This window comes from Micromys minutus (genome assembly GCF_963924665.1).
Source record: "Micromys minutus genome assembly, chromosome: 14".
NCBI classification, from domain to species: domain Eukaryota; kingdom Metazoa; phylum Chordata; class Mammalia; order Rodentia; family Muridae; genus Micromys; species Micromys minutus.
The window spans coordinates 14,743,056-14,762,601 of NC_137983.1; the positions used below are offsets into that span (position 1 = coordinate 14,743,056).

A 19,546-nucleotide genomic window follows, 5' to 3' on the forward strand; every position below is an offset into this window, starting at 1 on the left:
GGAAGCCGAGCGAACCGAGAGTGGAATCTGCACCTAGGAATACCAGCATTGGGGGCAGCCTGTGGCTTGGAATGTTTAGCCGCTGTTCGAACTCTCGGCTTGAACTCTGTTCTTAAACCAAACCGTCCACACGATAGGCGACCCTGGGCGCAGGCGCTAAGGTCCTGGGACTGGAGACCCGATTCCCACCACTTTCTCGGGTTACTTGTGCTCCCTTCTTTCTCTGTTGATCTGGTCGCCTTGGGAACCTTTCATTTTGTTTAGCGGCGGCTGGCTGAGCCGGAGCTGGCTAACTGGCCATACTCACCTGCTGTGCTCACCGAGGCTCCTGCGTTGTAGGCGAACGATCAGGTTTACTGTTTTACTCTTTTAAATTTAGAGGCAGAAGGGGAAGTCTAGGTAGGGTTTGCTTGTGTACCCAGCTGGTATGTTTTTGGAAGGCACCGAGTAGCCAGAATCTTAGCACGCCCTCTTAGAATTGGTTTGTGGCTGTCAAGAATACATCTAGCCCCCAAAGACTGTCTAGAATACGTTTGTGTTCTCTTTGTTTTCATCTTCATGGTGTGTCTTTTCTTTCTTTCTTTCTTTCTTTCTTCCTTCCTTCCTTCCTTCCTTCCTTCCTTCCTTCCTTCCTTCCTTTCTTTTTAAAGAATTCTCCATCTACTTTGAAGACTACAATTTTTTCTCTGTATAAAAAGTAAACCCATCTAGACTTGTGACTACATTAGACTATTTTACAGAATTATTTGCAAATATTTTAATGTTTTATATGTGACCACTCCGGTGTCACCGAGCCATGCTCCCATTCGCCCTAGCTATCTCCTTTCCCCCTCACGCCCCATCAAATCTTCTTATGACAGCATTTTCTTAGTATCTCTTATGTAGAGATTTTGTAAATTTAATATTTACAGATTTTTATTCCTCTGTCTAAAGTTTGACCTTTAGAGCTATCAAACTGGATCACAAAATTCTAGCTATCTACTGTGATTATTATATACTGTGAACAAAATGATTTTTGAGTCCAGTGACATGCTTTTAAAGACCTGTAGCAGCTGTGAAATTGAGCTGGGTTTGAAACAGAACATCTTAAACTGCTGGGCTAAGGGACCAGCTCAGTGGTAGAGCTATTAGTAGTATGCCAAGTCCCTGAGTTCAATTCCCTTTCCCCACCAAAGCCATGTTGTGTTCTCACAATGTCTTCTGGCAATTTAGTTGGCAGATTTGCTTTGTTCCTAACTCTTCAGAAAGCTAGGTAGTCAACTGAGATCGTAATGACTGACTCTGTATACTGTCTTCTTTTACTATCCTTTGATAAGTTATTTAAAGTGAAAATGCTAATTAAATTTTCCTCTAAGTGCATTATTATTTCAGAACTATGTAGAACATGGGTCATTGGCCTTATAACAATGGTCAGGTGTGAAGTATGTATCAGTACCTGATTAGCTTCAATGAATAGTAATAATTTTAGTATTTACCAATGTAATAAACTAGAAAAGCCTTTCTTAAAAACATATGTCTCTGATCTTGTTTTTTAAATGTCTTTATGATTTTCTTTTCTGTCATATTATTTATCTCCTTCACTACAGATACAAGCTGTACTTGAATCTTACTCTTCTTCAAAATGTTTATTGTGCTGGTAATGAAGAGGATGTGTTCCTGGGACATACTTTACTGTCTGAAATTTCATTACCAGAGGTAGAAATAATGTAAAGATAAATTTATTCTAGGATACTAGCAAAAGAAAAGATAGCACAGAGTATTGGATAAAATTGCATGTCCTGGAAAGATGGGATATGAACAAAGCTAACAACTGAAACTAAAGATCAGACCTGCCATCTTAAATCCCAGAAGCAGTGTTTGTAGTTACAGCCAGAGGCTAGAGGAGTTCCCACTGCAATAAAGGTTTGTCTAGGAAGTTCATTTACCATTCTGTCTGTCTGTCTAGCCCTGGCATCTGGAAAGATGTGAAATAAGGCTTACTGTTTTGACCAGTATGTTGTATGATTTAATTTTAGGATTTCTCCCCCCCTCCAAATCCTTATTGTCTAAATATTGTTTAGTAGGTATAATTTAATGTTTCAAAAATGGTGACCACAATATCAGTGCAAGAATACCTAAAAGTGTATTCAGCAGCTTGTCCTTCAGTGTGTTCATAAAGAGCAGACTGGAAATGGGAATGGTATTGAACAGAGATTGAATAGATGCCCAAATCTAGGAAAATGCCTACAGAAGTGGGTGATGGCCCAGGCTTAAAATTTTTTGCACATTGCCAGCATATCTACTTCTCTTTTTTAAAATATCATGTTTTGTTTGTTTAAGATTTATTCATGTATTTTATGTGAGCACACTGTTGCTATTTTTAGATGCACCACAAGAGGGCATCTCTTCCCATTACAGATGGTTTGAGCCACTATGTGGTTGCTGGAAATTGAACTCAGGACCTTTGGAGGAACAGTCAGTGCTCTTATCCCCTGAGCCATCATCTCTCCAGCCCCCTATTTACTTCTCTTGATCTATATAGATGCAGGGGGTATGGGAAGAGGAAGGGGTGGTTTATATATTGATAGTTGCTGAAATGCAGACCGTGGGAAACAAATCACTAAATATAGTTCATCTAATTCTTGAACTCTTGTTTTGTTTCTTTTTTTAATATCTGATTTTCATTTTAAAGGAGCTTTAGTCTCAGAGAATTTATTTTCTGAAGGTACTCTTGTAATTTTCTTGAGCTAGATATTGGTAAACTATGAGTTTGTTTGGTTTTTAAGATAGGCATCTCTAGCAACTACATGAAATCCAAGCCCTGGGGCTAATAACTTAAATCTGTTTAAATTTATCTTCATTTGTTGTATATATTAAATAGGTTTTATAAGCATTCCAGATAATTAATGATGGAGCCCATTTCAACTTGGTACTTTTAATCAAAATGGTACCAGCTATGACTTGAATGTGAAGTGCCCTCCATAGGATCATATGTTTGGTAACTTGGTCTCCAGCTTGGGGTGCTAAATTGACAGGTTGTGGAATCTTTGGGAGGTGGGAACTAGCTAGAGGAAATTGCTTGGGGAGTAAAGATGCCCTAAGATGAGGGGTAGCCTGATCCCACTTCTTTACTGTCCTTCCTCTGGTCTGGTGTAATGTGGGCTAGCCCCTACTGCACACTCCTGCTTCCTTCTTGCTGCCTGTTACCATGGTCTCCACTCTGAGGATCCATATCTCTCAAGCATTGAGCCAATACGTTTCTTTTCCACTGAGTGTTCTTCCGTTTGGTGTATGGTTATAGGGGAAAGTGATTATTATAGTCCATCATCAGTCAGGTAAAACATTTGGGAGAGTGCTAGATGAAATACCTTGAAAGAACATAAGTACAAGGCAAACTTATTTGTTTACTTATTTATTTATTTTTGGAAAGGCAAAAATAGAGGATGAGGTGGAAGCCAAGTCCGCATGTAGGGTTAGAGTCGGCACGAGGCAGTAAGGCCTTAACCTGCCACAGCAGTGCTGAGTTCTGAGGAGTAGAAGTAGGTGGTGTGACAGACATGCTGGGGTACTGAGTCGGTGTAGGAGATGGAGACACAGGAGAACAGAGCAGCTTCCCAGAGTGCACCGTTAACCAGGACTTCATGATGTCATTTCAGATGAAAGGCTGTACGATTATTTAAGAGTTGGAGCCGAATCAGATCATAATGGCAACAGGTGACCTAAAGAGAAGTTTGCGGAAGCTAGAACAAGTGCTTCGTTCACTAAATTACCCTAACGAGGTGGATTATGTTGGGTAAGCTGTAACGCAGTTGATGTTTGGAACTTACTTATTATTTTACAACATGTTTGAGATAATCTATGATGTGATGAAAATAATGATTTTCTTTTTTATGGATCCTATTTATATTCATTTTTGGGCTAACAGCTTGGTCCAGGAACTGGCTGCCATGCCTGCTGACCCTGACTTCAGTCCCCAGGCCTCCCACTGAATCAAAGAATCCAACTCCTTCAAATTGTCCTTTATCCTTCACATGTGTACCAAAGTGTCTGTTGCTGTTGTGTATGCTTGGGAGTGCGCAGTGAACAGCTGTAATACGTCTAAGGGAAATTTACTTGTATATATACATACCTGATGTTATAATATTTAAGTATATATATTTAAGAAAGCAGAAAACTGTAGGAACTGAAAAGTATGAATAAAAATTTCAACCCAGGAGAATTTAAGATGGCCCATACAAATCAAAACAAAAGGCTTCTTAAAAGTTTGGGGTGGAGATGGGGAGGTTTGCACACACATTTTTAATTCTGTAGAAAGCATACTGTTCATACGTAATTACAGAATAACTTCAGCTGGCTAATTGAAGATATAATTCATTTCCTTCTTTGTGCAGGATTCAGCAAATCATTATCCACCAGTAAATTAGTAGACAATTAGAACAGACAGCATGAGGCAGCAGATACCATATTTATAGGAGAAATAAAATAGATCACATAAGAATACACTTTGGGAAACCCATAGAACTGTAGGACGTAGGCTGTACTGCAATAGTGAGTGTCTGAGCACAACGAAGTGAGCAGTACTGTGTCATAATCTGACCAGAATGGTCCAGAGGAGCGTAGAGTCAGGAGAGCCGTGTATTTCTTCATTACTGTGCCTAATGATAAAGGAGTTAATGACAGCATTGCTCGTTATCCTTCGTCACCCAGGTTTCAGGCCTATGTGACTTCAGTCTTCTTCCCTTTCCCTGACAGCCTGATGAAGGGAGACACAGCAGCGTCCTTGCCCATCATCAGCTACTCGCTGACGTCATACTCTCCTTATGTAGCAGAACTTGTGATGGAATCCAGCATAGAGCTCATAGCGAAGAATGATGTGCGCTTTACAGACACTGTCTATAAGGTATTCTGAGGTTATGAAACAGTAATTATGGAGTGATTTTAAAACGAATATCTTAGTAATAACTATCAAAATGCAGTTTCATGTTCACTTAACAATAGTGTATAAATCCTGGAAAAATACACTGATAGGCAATTTTATCATTGGGAAAATATCAGTGCGCTTGCAGAGACCTTGATGTTGTCTGTATCCAAAGCCTTTGCCTCTGGGCTGCAAACTTGTAATGCATTCATCATCTGAGTATTGTGTGAATTGTAGTGCAGTGTAATTATTTATGTGTGTAAACATGGAAGTAATATAATTTAATTCCTAAGCCGTAGAAAATACTCAGCTTCATTATAACGTGGGGCTGTTATCATATGTTGTATATATACTTGACTGAGTATTTTCATAGGTGTTTATCTCATTAAAATGCAGTCTCTATTGACATTATTATACAATTTCTGTTTGCCTTTCAACATTTCCTATGAATTATGACAACTGGTCGATGTTTGCCATTGGATCTCATTTGCCTGCTTTCTGTGAAATGTCACTAAATGTTCGTATACTGGAGGAAGCAAGAGAGAACTGACGGTTCTCGGCTTTGTCTTAATTACTTCTAGCATACAAAGTGGGCCTTTCAGAGTCTGTTCCTTGAGATCTGAGCCCAGATCTTATATCTGCAGTGGCATCTAGACACTTGAATGGAGGCTGGATTTGATTTCAGTTGATTTTGATTTTTAAAAACTTTACATTTACTGTTAATTTTTTCAAGTACTGTGATTTTGTGTGTGTGTGTGTGTGTGTGTGTGTGTGTGTGTTTTGTTTGAGACAGGGTCTTACTATGTAGCTAAAGTGTTCCCTTTCTCCCTTTTCCCTTCTTCCTCTCCCTCTCCCTCTCTTCTTTTCCCTTCTGCCCCTCCTCCCTATCCCGAGCATATCTGTCTCATTCCTGGGTAGAATTCAGCACCAACTCTATGCCATTAATACCATTACTTAACAGTTTGATCTTCCTCTTGAAGATGGTTACTACCCTCTGGCTATTTAATTTTGAATTGAACAAATAAATTGTTCCTAATTATTACCTTCATTCCTTTGCAGCTTCTTCGAGATCAGTTTGATTATAAACCAATTTTGACAAAAAAGCAGTTTATACAGTCTGGATTTGCTGAATGGAAAATTGAAATCGTCTGTGATATATTGAATTGTGTGATGAAAAAACACAAGGAATTGATTGGCCTTGACAAGGTGATTCTATGAATGGATTTTAGTTCTAACTGATGCATTAAAAAATTTTTAAAAAAACCCAATATTTAAACCAACAGCAACTTATTTAAAAGTACATTGTCACTCGACTTGCTGAGCCCAGAAGTTCTTTACCTATTAGACTGCAGTGATTAGCGAGAAAATTCAAGGACCATCGTAGAAGAGACTTAAGCACAGAGACAAATTTACTGAAACAAAAGCAACAGTGCTTTTTCTTGGTGTCTCCTCCAACTGTTTTGTGTCGGAGTGTTTATGAACGGAAGGGAACTGCTGGGGTTAATGCTTTACATGTAATTGTGGAACTGTTTAGGAATTCCAGGAGCATATCTAAGAACTAGGGAATTCGATGGGCCTTGAATGTGTAAAACCACAGTGCTAAGGAGCCCTGTAAACTTTCATGTCTCAGAAGCTCCTCTATAGGGCATTTTCTCTGCATTTCCCAGCTAGCTTCTTGCGGAGGACAGGTCACTGCTGTGCCGAGATGTCCTATGTCTGACCTAGATAAAGCCGTAAGCACATAGTTAATTTAGATCTCATTGTTCTGCGCAGACCACATATCGGGTGCCATAGTTGCTCCATTATACACATATAGAGTATAACCCTGTCACAGATCATAATTTCTCTGATACCAGTCATGTGTCTTATACATCTATGACCCATAACCTAACAGTTCAGTGATAAAGTATTTTTGACATTTTTTAAAGTTTTTGTTTTACTTTTTTGTTCACATTTTTTTTTCTTTAACTATGTAGCCCAGGCTGCCTCAGCCCTCCTTCCTTAGTCTACTCTGTGTGGGATCACAGCACCACTGTACCAGTCTCTCTTAAATTTACCAGAAACAACCAGACAAAGCCTGCTTCATTACTTTGACTATTGGCTATTATCAAAACCAAGTATTTAAATAATAGAATTTAAACTAAAATAATAATATTTTCTACAACATGTATTATTTTGTCTATTCCTTTTCTTAGAATCCATCGTGCCAAAGGAAGAAGAACATTTCTGAGAAGCCAGAACCTTGTTTAAGCCGCGAGAAACGCCCTGCGGAGGCTGTTGGCATTGACATCACGGGCAGGTTTATGACATCAGGAAAGGTGTGAAGAAAGAACCAGAGCTCCTGCATACAGTGAAGATCCGTTTCTCCACTGCAGCAGGCACACAGGACACAGGGTGGCTTTTGTACTGCTTGCTACTTCTCTTAAGGGCCTTTATTTCATTTATTTATATGTTTTGATCATATCCACTCCATGCTACTGTCTCTAACCCCACTTTCCTCCCCACCATCTCAGCGGGTGGCTGCTTAGCACACAGGATGTTTGGGGACCATTCCTAAACCTGTGAGAAGTGTAAAGAGGAAAAGTTGAACAGGTTTCATTTTTCTTGAATTCTTTTTTATTTCTCAGGTAAAATGTAGTAAGGTTATATTATAAAGGCATTGGCATGCTTTAACTACTCCATTTTATCTTACGGGATTGTAAATCAGTAGGAAGCAAAAGTATGAGTCACAGTCATATCCCTTGGAACTAGAGTCTTGCTTGGTTGTGAGTTTCCATGTGAATGCTGGGAACCAACCTGTGTCTTTTGCAAGAGGTTGTGTTTTCAACCTGAGATATCGTTCCAGCCCCCAGTAAGTACTCTAACCATCCCTAAAAGGGGCGTATATGTATCATGTAACCCGTTAGTAACAAGAGAGATTATGAATATTCACTCAGATGCAGTGAAAACCTAGTAATCTGGTTTTGAGTATTCTTTATTTTAGGTGCTTATATTGTCTCTGTCTTTGCCTGTTATGAGCACCTGTGGCTAAATGAATCCAATACAGAGATAGCAGTTTTTTCATATCCTAGAGGAGCTCTAAGCTAATATTCCATTTTAATTATAAATGTACTTCCAGATAGTTTCCTTTTTGGGTGAGAGGACAGAATTTAGACTAATAATCAATGTATAATTAGATAAAAGATATAAAAATTTTTAAGTATATTTTTTATCTTAGAATAAAGGAGAATAATACCACAGAAGAGTTAAACATTTATGAGGAGATAAATATTTGACAATTCTGATTATATTGGATTCATGGATACAGTGCCTGACTACCTTGTAGTATTGATGGCCTTTAGATACATCTTCTAGAGTGTGTTTCTTTCTTTTTATCCCCTTCCTGGTCCACACTCTGAGTGTTTCATGTCCCAAACCCCTCTTCCAGCCCCATCTCCATGAGGATGTCTCCACCCTGCTAACCCACCAGACCTCTCCACTCCCTGGGGCCTCCAGCCTCTTGAAAGTTAGATGCATCTTCTCTGAATGAACCAGATCCAGTAGGCTGTTGGGGGGCTCATATCAGCTGGTATATGCTGTCAATTGGTGGCCCAGTGTCTTAGAGATCTGAGAGGTCCAGGTTGAGACTGCTGGTCCCCCTACAGGGTCTTTCTCTTCCTCAGCTTCTTCCAGCTTTCCCCTAGTCAGGAGCTTCTGTCCATTGGTTACATGTAAATACCTGGATCTGACTCTTTTAGCTGTTTGTTGGGTCTTTTGGAGGGCAGTCATGATTGGTCCCTTTTTGTGAGCGCTTCATAGCCTCAGTAATTGTGTCAGGCCTTGGGCTCTCCCCTTGAGCTAGATCCCATTTTGGGCCAGTCACTGGATCTTCCTCAGGCTCTTCTCCATTTTTGTTCTTGTGGTTCTTTCAGACAGGAACAATTCTGGGTAAGAGTTTTTGACTGGATAGCAACTCCATCTCTCACTTGATTCTCTGTCTTTCTTCTGGAGGTGGGCTCTGCATGTTCCCTCTCCCTCTCTTAGTGTGTTAGAGTGTTTCTATATCTCAGCTCATAGGAAGACAGACTGGCTAAAGTGTGAGATCATTCTTAGTCCTTCCCTTTTTGCAGTATTTTGAACTTTCAGCTAAAGATAACCTATGTACTGTGATTTGTTCAATAGCAAAAAATTATAGTGAGTCTTCACACAGCAAGTCGTTATGTAATTGGAAGTTGTGTCACAATGTTTGTTTGTTTGTCTGTTTATCCATTGACAGGATCTCACTGTATAGCTCAGGTTGGCCTGGGCCTTCTATTCCTCCTCTCTAGTGATTGCTGGGATTATGGTTGTGTGCTAACACACCTAATAGTTGTTTTCATTTTGTTGTTTCTTGGTTTTTGTTTTAACTTTCTATCATGTAATATTTCAAACATTTACAAAAAGCACAGTTGAACCTGTTTAAACAATTAATCAGATCTTTGCTAATCCTGTTTCATCTTTACTATGACCAGTTTCTCTAGTATTTTGAAACAAAGCTAAACATTTTATAAATATATTTCTGTATTTAACCTAAGACCTGAGAAAGCTTTTAAAAAGCTGAACCATGTCTCCCAAGTACTTATCAAATGTTAACATTAGCATGTTATACTATGACACATTACTGTGGAAATTTAAATGCCTAAGTCTTCATACAGTTTGTCTAGAGAATAATCCTGTGAATATTCTTAAAGGAGTCTCGGCAGTAAAACCGTGGAAGTAAATGTTAGTCTTTGTCTCTGCAGAAGAAAGCTCTGGTGATCCGTCACCTGTATACTGAAGAGGATGGTGGTGTTCCTGAAGGGACAGTAACCTCAACGGAAGTGACTGAAGGCTGTGATGAGTCGGAAGAGCAGAGTTCTGACATAAGGCTTCCTGAGGCGCAGGCCTCTGAGGACAAGGCTTTGCCGCAAGTAAGGACTGATGGGCTCTGTAACACTGAGTTCTTTCTGTGCTTATTTCAGTCTCGAAAATGGGACTTCCTCAACTCACATTATGGCATCTATGTCATTGCTTGAAAACGAATCAGTCTTACCGAATGGGAGTCAGCGGATTCCAGTTGCCAGATCTGTTTGCAGTTTCCCTCCTGAGTTAGAAATAAAGCAAAGAGAAATGAAAAAGAGGTACCTTCAGGGAAATTACACTCTAGCAAGAGAGATGTGCCGCGTTGCATGGGGCTCCCTACCACTTGTAAGCTTAGCATTTTCTTCCCGTTTCCCCTTTGCTGGGTTGTGTTCTATTTTCCCCAAGGGGTATGGTGTCACTGTGTAGTCTTGGCTGACTTTATGTAGCTCAAGGTGGCTTCTAATTGCAAATCCCCTTTAGCCTAGTGATTTGTGTGGTAGGGTTTCAGATGTATGCCATCCCACCTGACTCCTTGCTAGCCTTCCATTTCTTCTTGACACAATCACTGTTATGTATATGATCTCTACTGTTCCTCATACAGTGCTTGTGTCTTGTGATCTTTATACAGTTTGGGTTACAGTTGGATTTATAAAAGTTTATTTATGGGCCTACTTTTTACTGTGTGACATTCTAGGTATTGGGTGTTGTTTCAAGAAAATAAGTCAGGACAATTGTGCTATCTAATGTAAGAACATCATGCCGATGAGTTCACAAGTCATTGCTGCAAAAGTGAAGTCATTGGGATCACATCTGACAGACTAGTGTTAGAGTTCATGTCTGCATGTGGGGAGTATGTTCTCATACTGCTTCCTGAGCTATCTAAACAGCATAAATGAATCGTCTCATCTGTGGTCTTGCCTATCATTTTAGGATGCATGTGATAATCCTGAGATTACTGCACTTAAGGTTGCCTTGGCTGAATGTCAGGAAAAGCTGAGGAAGCTGACTTGGATAGAGAAACGGCTTGAGAGTTTGGAAGCTACCATGCAAGGGAAGGTGATGGTCGATGAGAAGACCTGGAATAATCTTCTGAGTCGAGTGACTCTTCTTGAAACAGAGATGCTTTTGTCTAAAAAGGTATCGTTGTGTATAGTTTTCCAGTGCAGTGAGGGCTTCATCTTACTCCATCCGTGTTCTGAAGCTACTTAGGAAGTAAGAAATGTTTAGTTAGAATAAAGCCTGCTTAAGATTAACAAGTTTTGTTAATATGACTGTTGGCTGTTTTCCTATCAAATAAAATATTTTGAAAAATCTGTAAATTGAGATTTTAGTAATTAATAGATTAATACTTGAAATGCTTAGAATGAGGTAAGAATTCTTTGAAACACTTAAAATTATTTTATGTATTTTAGTAGGACAAAGTTTACAGAACAAGTTGTAGAAAAGGTAAACATTGAAATTCCGAATTTTTCTTCTTTATGTACTGACTTCAATCATAAAGTGAATTTTATAGAAACAATTATCAAATTTACTCTTAAGTCACTGTTCTTTTGCTGTGAAGACACACCATGACCAAGGCAGCTCTTATAAAGGAAAGTATCTAACTGGGGCCTTGTTTACAGTGTCAGAAGGTTAGCCTGTTGTCACCATGGTGGGGACATGGCCACACACCAGAGCTGCCTTCTGACCCACTGAGACAGACTTGACCAAGAGTGGGCTTCTGAAACCTCAAAGCCACTTCTTGAGACACACTTCCTCCAACAAAGGCCACATCTAATCCTCAGTGTTTCTCCTTAAGAGCACTTAAATATATGAATCTGTGGGGGCCATTTTTATTCAAACCACTAAATTTACCATTGCCTCATATAGTCTGGGAAATTTAGGATTCAATTTCTAGTCTGTCTTTTTTTTTTGGAGACTGGAGTTGTATATTCAAGAAAGTTATTATCTGCATCTACACCTAAATGGTTTTTGCTTAAACAGAGGAATAATTATATATTATTTGTAAACAGATCTGTTCAAATTAAACATGCCCTGTGCTTTGCTTATATTTATGTTTAGCAGTGTGAAATGAAACACATTTTATTTTATTCTAAATACATATATGCTGTCCATTCCAGAATGAATCTGTAGAACGTAATACAGCAAGTGAAGACTATGAGTCAATTAGTGTTGTGGATGATGTGCCCTATGGTAAGTTATTAAATTGTATTAGTTCTGTTGGCTTGCAAACACGTTTATAACAGTAGCTTTTGTGCACATCTGGCATCTTTAGCATTCTCATTTCTGCCTGTGTGTGTGTGTGTGTGTGTGTGTGTGTGTGTGTGTAAGCAAGAGGTCTATATTAGATTTTGTTGGCAATCACTCTTCACATTATTCTTTGAGATAGAGTCACTCACTGAACATGGAACTCATGAACTTGGCTAGACTTGCTAGCCAGCAAGCTCCTAGGATCCCCTTGTCTCCATCTCCCTAGTAGTCAGACTCGAGATGCAAGCCACTACATCTGATTTAAAACAAACAAACAAACATGGTTATGGAAATCAAATCAAGCAAATTTACTGATTAAGCCATATCTCCAGTTTTTATTAAACATTTCTATAAAATGCTTTATATTTATAAAATGTTCTATAAAATAAAATTACAGAGCTCTTAGAACAAAGAAAATAGAGAACCATAGACTGCCAAGAGTTGCTTATAAAACCAGAATATATAAACTTTCACAGTAGAGAGGATGAATATATTTCTAGTGGACAGTCTTGCAGACCTTGGGGGAGTTTTACTTTGCATCATTCTAGACATAACCTAGTACTGCCAAATAAGAAAAGCAGACCTTGGGGGATGGGATGGAGGTTTCTGGAGGGGAAACCAGGAAAGGAAGGGGCTAACATTTGAAATGTAAATAAATAAAATAAAAAAGAAAGGCAGAAGAAGACTTAAAATTTTGCTTACTGATGGCAATACAGTGAGAATGGCTTGGACCCCGGGGGCCCTTTCCCATGTCACAGCCTCCTAGTGATACTCTCCATGTTACTGAGCATCAAGGATCTCTGGTTTCAGCCAAATCTTTTCTTCTTTTGAGTCTTAATTTAGAAAAAGCAAAGGCCCACATTTTATCTCATAGTATGATTAAATTATGCTTATAAAACAGATGACTTCTATAATTGACAGTTTATCATGAGGTTAAATTTCAGTAATATAGATGTGTAACATCATTAGATCTTTTCAGCTACTATATTTGAACATCTGCATTTTACAAGATGCAGTGTAAGAAAATGCATTGTTCTAACTGTTGTATTAGCTCATTTAATTCCTAATAACAACCATATAAAATAAGTACTATTATTATGCATATGTGAATGTCTCAGCTGAGGAAAATGACTTTCATGGAAAATCATTGGTGACTATGTTCGTGGCCACACAATTGCTCAATGGAGGACAGAGTTGAATCTTGGCAACTTGCTCTGATAGGTTTCCTCAAGACTACAGTTAGTACAAATACTGCTATTACAGGGAAGTCAATGGTGGTCATTACATTAGTTATCAGTTATTTGGGATGCTTTGAAATGATCATATTTATCACGGGCTGTAGATTTCAGACTAGGTAGCAGGTTGCCTTTTCCCATTCTCACTCATACTACTTAAATTTCAAAATTCTTGAACACAAGTTTTTGTCCCATGATCTGTCTAGCAAAAATAATATAGTAATAATAATACCTGCAATTTCTGTCTTCAGCATGTGTACGTATTAGAGTTCTAGCATTTGCTCACCCAAAGAGCACTTTGGCTGTTGTTTATAAAATACTACCTGTTCTGATATCTACTCACTGCACACCCAAGCTTAAGCCACTGTGCTAGGACTCAGAATAAAATAGACCCTTATCCAAATTAGGTTTTAGGTTATGATTAAAGTGAATACCTGACTTCAAAGAGATTATAATTTGACCTAAGACTTTACAAAACCTTGCTCAACACACCTTGCGAATGGAAACACAGGTTGTTTGGCCTCTTTAGAAGCAGAGTACAATAAAAATATAACATTCTGATCTTAGAATTGCGTTCAGCAAGGAAGGAATTTGTGAGGTTCCCAGTTTGTTTTCCTCTTTAGTATAAATATGGTAACGCACTGGGAGCAGTAAGATACCGTGTCTCGGGTGAGTGAGTGGTAGTGAAGACCGTGCAGGAAGTGAGGAGCCTCCTCTCTGCGAGCTCTTGGGAGCAGCAGTCATGTGATGAGCCATGACAGGAATGAAAGGTCCTCGTGTCCAGCTAGAGAAGCCCTCGTGTTAGTAGTGATGACTGAGTCTGGCCATTTGTGTGACTGAGTGGTGACCTTGTTTAGTCTCTGCAGACCTGGCAGTGGTTTAGTTCTCTGTGTTTCATGACTTCAGGTGAAATTATTGTCTATTAAATACTGTTTATTAGCACATGCAGTAACTTGAGAATTAATTGCCAAGTAGGCTACCAACTGTCAAGGCTGGTCCTTGCTTTACTTTGTCTTAAACATTTTTCCTCTCAGAAGAAAAATATTAGCCCAAGTATAGTACCCCAAGAGTCTATTTTTCTTCCAGTGTGACTACAAGAAGGGCAAATGTGTGTGCACGAAGAAAGGGAAACAGGGATAGAAAGACCAGATCGTGGAGTTTAGAAATCATAGGAGTATTTTCAGATTTATATTTCAGAAAGATTCTCATACAAAGAGAACAGCGATCAACTAGAAGAATCTAAAAGGCTCAGGTGTTGTAGGGATCATTTTTCAGAACAATAATGAGGGATTAGCTAGGTGACTAGTCATAAATAGTGAGCTTATACAGCAGAAGCAGTGAAGGAGAGAAGAAAGTGTAAGACTGCAATTCTTTAACAGAAGACGGAAAGAAAGGGGAGGAGTAGGTACATAAAAACTAATGAATTCACTTTGAATACAGTTTATTATGTATGAAATACTTCAGAAAGCTCTCCAAAGTTTAGGTCTTGGTTTGTAAGTACTGGCTTGCAAATTATCGAAGACTGAAGAGCCCATTTTGTTCTATCCCTAGTAAAATAGACTAATCCTGCAGAGTGGGCCATGAGACTTCTATGATCACATGAAGAGGGCTGGCTAGGATATGTAGTGTCTCTCCATTGGTGGCACGCCTTTTGTCACAAGCAATCCCTCCCACTGATTTTCCTTAGCTCCAATTTCAGGAGCTCTGTGTGCAGTCAGTCACTGCTACGCCTTTTCTTTCTACTCTGAACATGCTTAGCAATTCTCATCTTAATCTTCTACAGCATGGCCAAGAAAACATGTTTAACCTAGTAAGGTTTTACTAGGAGTAAGAGCTGTCATGAGCATAATATGAACGTAGCTGCTCTGGCATTAAATATGCAGGTGAGGGCTGGCTCAAGTTAGGTCAAGGCCATGCATGATTGCACAGTAAAAAGTAAGACAGAGACAAGGTTTTTGTAAGGTGGGAGAGAGGAGAATGAGGAGGATAATCAAGATGGAGACGGACAGGTCTGGGTGGTCTTAATTGGCCCTAGGTAGTTATGTATATTTTTAAAGGATAGATTTCTATAGGTCAACTTTCTTATCTAGGTGAGAGGTTTATGTCTTTATCAACTAGTTGTGAGTTTATTGATTAGATGTATTGTGGATTGAAATCTTAACATATAAATCTGATTGATAAATTACTGCTTATTGAGTCATGATTTTACTGGGTAGCTGCAACCACAGAGTTTGCAGCTAGTAGATAAGTTATGATTAATTCCATATGGCCCTCTGGTGCCAGAACTGAATCTAGACACTAGTGTGGCAAGGGACCACAGTGGAACGGCTTGCAGCTTGCGGACCGGGTCAGCGTGCAGCTCGCTGCTCTGTGGCTTGTGGACTGCGGGGATCTGCGCAGGAATTGGTAGCCACCTTTTTAGTATTTACCACAACAATTCAGTATGTACGACCCTCACTAACCTCTGCGGTCCGGGATGGCGTGTCTGTCTGAGTACCCGCCTAGCTTGCCTAATGCTAATCCCCTTTCACATAAAGCAGTGATATGCCTCAAACATCCAAGCAGAGCCATCATTCCAACCGTCTTCCCAGCCCTGCATGCCGGTTCCTTTTCTCCTTTGTAACAGCATAAGACATATTTAGAACCCTCAGAGAACAACTATCTATACCAGAAGAAAATAATGCACATATTTAGAGACATGGAAGTTACAGTTTCTGCTGATTTTGAAATTATTTAACTTTGCCAAGTTCCCACAGCTCCCATAAGCACCTGGGTCTACTTAGTCTTCACAGGTGTAGCGTGTGACCTTGTTAGTCTCAGCTAACTGGACCACAAGTAGACATCTAACCCAGTATATAGCAGTACAAAAGGTGTTAAGTCTAATGACATTCTGTCTTAGAATTTTTTAACACCAAAATTTGTCAGTCAGATCATGTTAAACTTGGACTATTGTATTCAGGAGAGTTTATTCAGAACAAGCTGAGAACACCATTCCACAGAGAAAAGCAGCAGGCTGGAGCAGAAGGCAGGTTGTCATGGGGGACTTGGCTCTATTGGATGAAAAAGCATTTGTGTAGTCTATGAGTATGAATGACTTACCATCCAGGAAGGCATGCAGCATATGCTCTTTATGAAAACTAGTTTAAATGATACAGTTTTGGCTTTGTGTTTGTAGCCAAGTTTTTAGTAGGCATGATTGATAGAAAAATGATGTGTCTGTGTGTGCTGTTCAGTAATTGACTGAGTTAATGAGAAATGTGCTTTCATTTTGCCACATTGATATCAGAATATCTCACATAAGTTTTTGTTGTTGTTAAAGAACCTAGATCTTGAATTTTTTAAACTTTTTTAACATATGTTAACTCAATATTAAATCCCTCTTGATATTAATGTTATATATTATATACATTATTGTATTATGTAACATACATAAATGTATAATATATAATTATAACATATAAAAATATTTGTATTTTATTATATAATATATAATTATATGACATAATTATAGCATGTGTAAATTTATATTATATAGTAATATGTAATATATATTTATATATGATAACATGTGCATATATTATTTATATAGTTTTATATAAATTTATATATAATATACATTATATATAATATGATTATAATATAATGTATAATATATGATTATACTATATATCTTATATATTATATATAATCATATAATAAGTAATATATTTATATTGTTCATTGTTTATATTATATATGATATGTTAAAAGTGTTATATATATGTTATAAATTTTATATAATGTACAAATAATATAATTTATTATATATTATTATATATTGTATATTATATAAATATAATATTTGGCCAGTTTTTGTAATAATTGCCCCTAGACACAAAATAATGATAAAGAAATTTTGAAATTATTTCAACATTGCTATGATAAAGCTTTGTGGAAAATCCCTCAGTATTGTTATAGATGTCACCATCTTAAGAAAGGAACACATCAGTTCACATTTATTTTTAAAATACATTCAATCATGTATCTTATGTATATGAGCTCTCTGTCTTAATGCACATCAGAATAGAGACTCAGATCCTGTTACAGATGGCTGTGAGCTGCCATGTAATTGCTGGGGATTCATCTCAGGATGGGAGGAGTCAGTTGCTCTTGACTGTTGAGTCGTCTCTCTAGTAACAGGTAGTTTCTAGTTTAAATTCCCGACATTTCTGTTTACTCACGGTGATTCATATCATGTTAAAGGTAAAGCGATTTTGGATATTTTGGGGGGACAGAGGAGACAGGGTTTTTTTCTGTATTATGTAGATTAGCCATGAACTCATGATTCTCAGCTTCCTAAGTATATGTGGTTACAAGTATGCACCACAGAGCCCAAGTGTATTTTAATTTTTTTCTTAGAGAATTTTTAGTGTCTCTCTTCACAAAAATAAAAAGTTTAAAAAACTCATTTTATCCATACCAAATAACCTGATTTTACATTCATGTATTTTATTTGCAAATAAAAATTTAATGAATATTTGGCTCCACTGTATAATGGAAAGCTACCCTGAAGTATAATTTCTTCACAGATAAAAACTACAACGTTGAAGGACCGGCGAGTAACTACCGCTCATCTGGCTACAGTGTCGTATCAGAAACAATGCCCACGAGCTCCACTACTAACTATTGTGTCTTGAAAGATTTTTCACAGGTAAGAGAAGCTGTCAACTGCTTAGATGATTTCTAGGGTCAAAAAGAAACAATTATTGTATTTAGTATATGCCAGTAGGGTATGCTGTTGGGAAGAAAAATGAATTATAAATTTAATCTCTCACGGGGTCTTTGTGTTGGCTCGAGTTATTTACGAAGTCTTTGACAGTGTATTTTTGTATATTCCTAGTCTATATTTGAGGATTGCTTCCCTTGAGAAATTGCCTAAATTTGTTGCTTTTTAAATTAAAGGAAACAACTATCCAGAAAATGGAAAGGATGAAAAGAATGTAAGTAGCAGAGGGGGTGACGGAAACCATTTCTCCGAGGGAGCTGTACTGGAGTGCAGACTGCCCGTGTGCTTACCTGGGCCTCTCAGTCGGCACTCAGTGAATAGTACATCTGCCTCCAGGTGTGCGTGTGTGAGATGAGTCATTGGTTTCCAGACAGTGATGTAACACACTGTCCACAGAGTTAATCATAGGCTACAGCGGGCCGAGACGTGTTGGTTGATAATTAATGCACATTTTTCTACTTGTGATAATTGATTGGCCAAAGCATTATGTGTGTGAGCTGGATACCTGGGAGACATTTTCAGGGTTGTGTCCTGCTGGTCTTTCACGGAGATGTTGACGAAGGAGCACAGTGCTGATGTTTTTACTGGGGACAAGGGACAGGGATTCTAGTTTTGGCAAAGAGCATTTAAAGAGCATATATGATAACATGGTGTCACACCATTCAGTACCCTACTGCCTTAAAAAAGCACAAAGCTCTGACATTAGCAAACTTCTAAAGTAACTTAGGCTACAAGACTGTTGCCTGTATTAGTAGTGATTGTCCATAAGATAAGAGAAACAGTTATCTTAGGCTCAGAAACAAAGGTCTAACAATGGAAGTCCTGTCCTTCATTATGAACCATGCACACCCGTAGCTAACACAGCATTTGTTGTGTTCCAGGTTTGAGGAGACCGCCGAGTTATTGAAATGCTCCAGTCGCTAACTGTACAGTGCTCTGCATAGACGTCCCCAGGACTTTGGCAACTTAGATATATTCTGTATTTTAAATCCTGTGTACAGTTTTAATATACTATAATTTTTATTAAGAACTTGGATTCTATTTGGTATGTGAGTGTTTTCATTCTTAAATAAATACTTTCAATATTTTAAGCTGTAATTGTACTAATTTTCTCTTCCAGTTTTCTTGGCAACACTTTGTTTCAATATATTGTTCTTCCAGAGTGAAGTCATTACAGCAAGCTCTGTATTTTTGTGTTGACATTTTCTGGCAGAGTGCTAAGTAATATGTTTTTGAAAGCATGGGCTGGCAGTCCGTGGTCTACATCCTGCTGGAGATATTCCAACTGGGACTTGCGTATTGTACCCAGGAGGCTCTCGTGTGTAGTCTTAGTGTATGTGCTGGTTAGGAAGCTGGAACACAAAGTTAAAACGCTCCCTGAAAACTAAACAAATCCAGTTCTTCAGGTACAGTCAGAGCTGCCCTAACAGTGCAGAGCCAACAGCCTGTGCCTGTGCCGTCTGCTTCCTGAGGGAACTGTGCTGACTGGGGAAACTCACTCTGCTCTGTGACCAGACCATCAGCACCGACCCACGTGCT

General features: G+C 38.5%; 1 protein-coding gene across 1 annotated transcript; it reads left to right on the top strand.

The window, feature by feature from the left end:
* Positions 1 to 71: 71 nt before the first annotated feature.
* Positions 72 to 19,098, top strand: CEP44 (centrosomal protein 44). Its single transcript, XM_080929050.1, has 12 exons — positions 72 to 351; positions 1,587 to 1,695; positions 3,636 to 3,772; positions 4,732 to 4,879; positions 5,957 to 6,103; positions 7,093 to 7,215; positions 9,658 to 9,825; positions 10,688 to 10,894; positions 11,878 to 11,950; positions 17,811 to 17,932; positions 18,184 to 18,221; positions 18,889 to 19,098. The coding sequence occupies exons 3-12, from the start codon at positions 3,684 to 3,686 to the stop codon at positions 18,929 to 18,931; spliced, it is 1,158 nt and encodes a 385-aa protein (XP_080785176.1). The 5' UTR covers positions 72 to 351; positions 1,587 to 1,695; positions 3,636 to 3,683; the 3' UTR covers positions 18,932 to 19,098.
* The last annotated feature ends 448 nt before the right edge of the window (positions 19,099 to 19,546 follow it).

Excerpts from the sequence above, each read along its gene's own strand:
- CEP44 (XM_080929050.1), top strand. The coding sequence starts at position 3,684 with ATGGCAACAGGTGACCTAAAGAGAAGTTTGCGGAAGCTAGAACAAGTG. Across the intron at positions 3,773-4,731 it reads AACGAGGTGGATTATGTTGG|CCTGATGAAGGGAGACACAG; the intron begins GTAAGCTGTAAC and ends TTTCCCTGACAG. Across the intron at positions 4,880-5,956 it reads TTACAGACACTGTCTATAAG|CTTCTTCGAGATCAGTTTGA; the intron begins GTATTCTGAGGT and ends ATTCCTTTGCAG.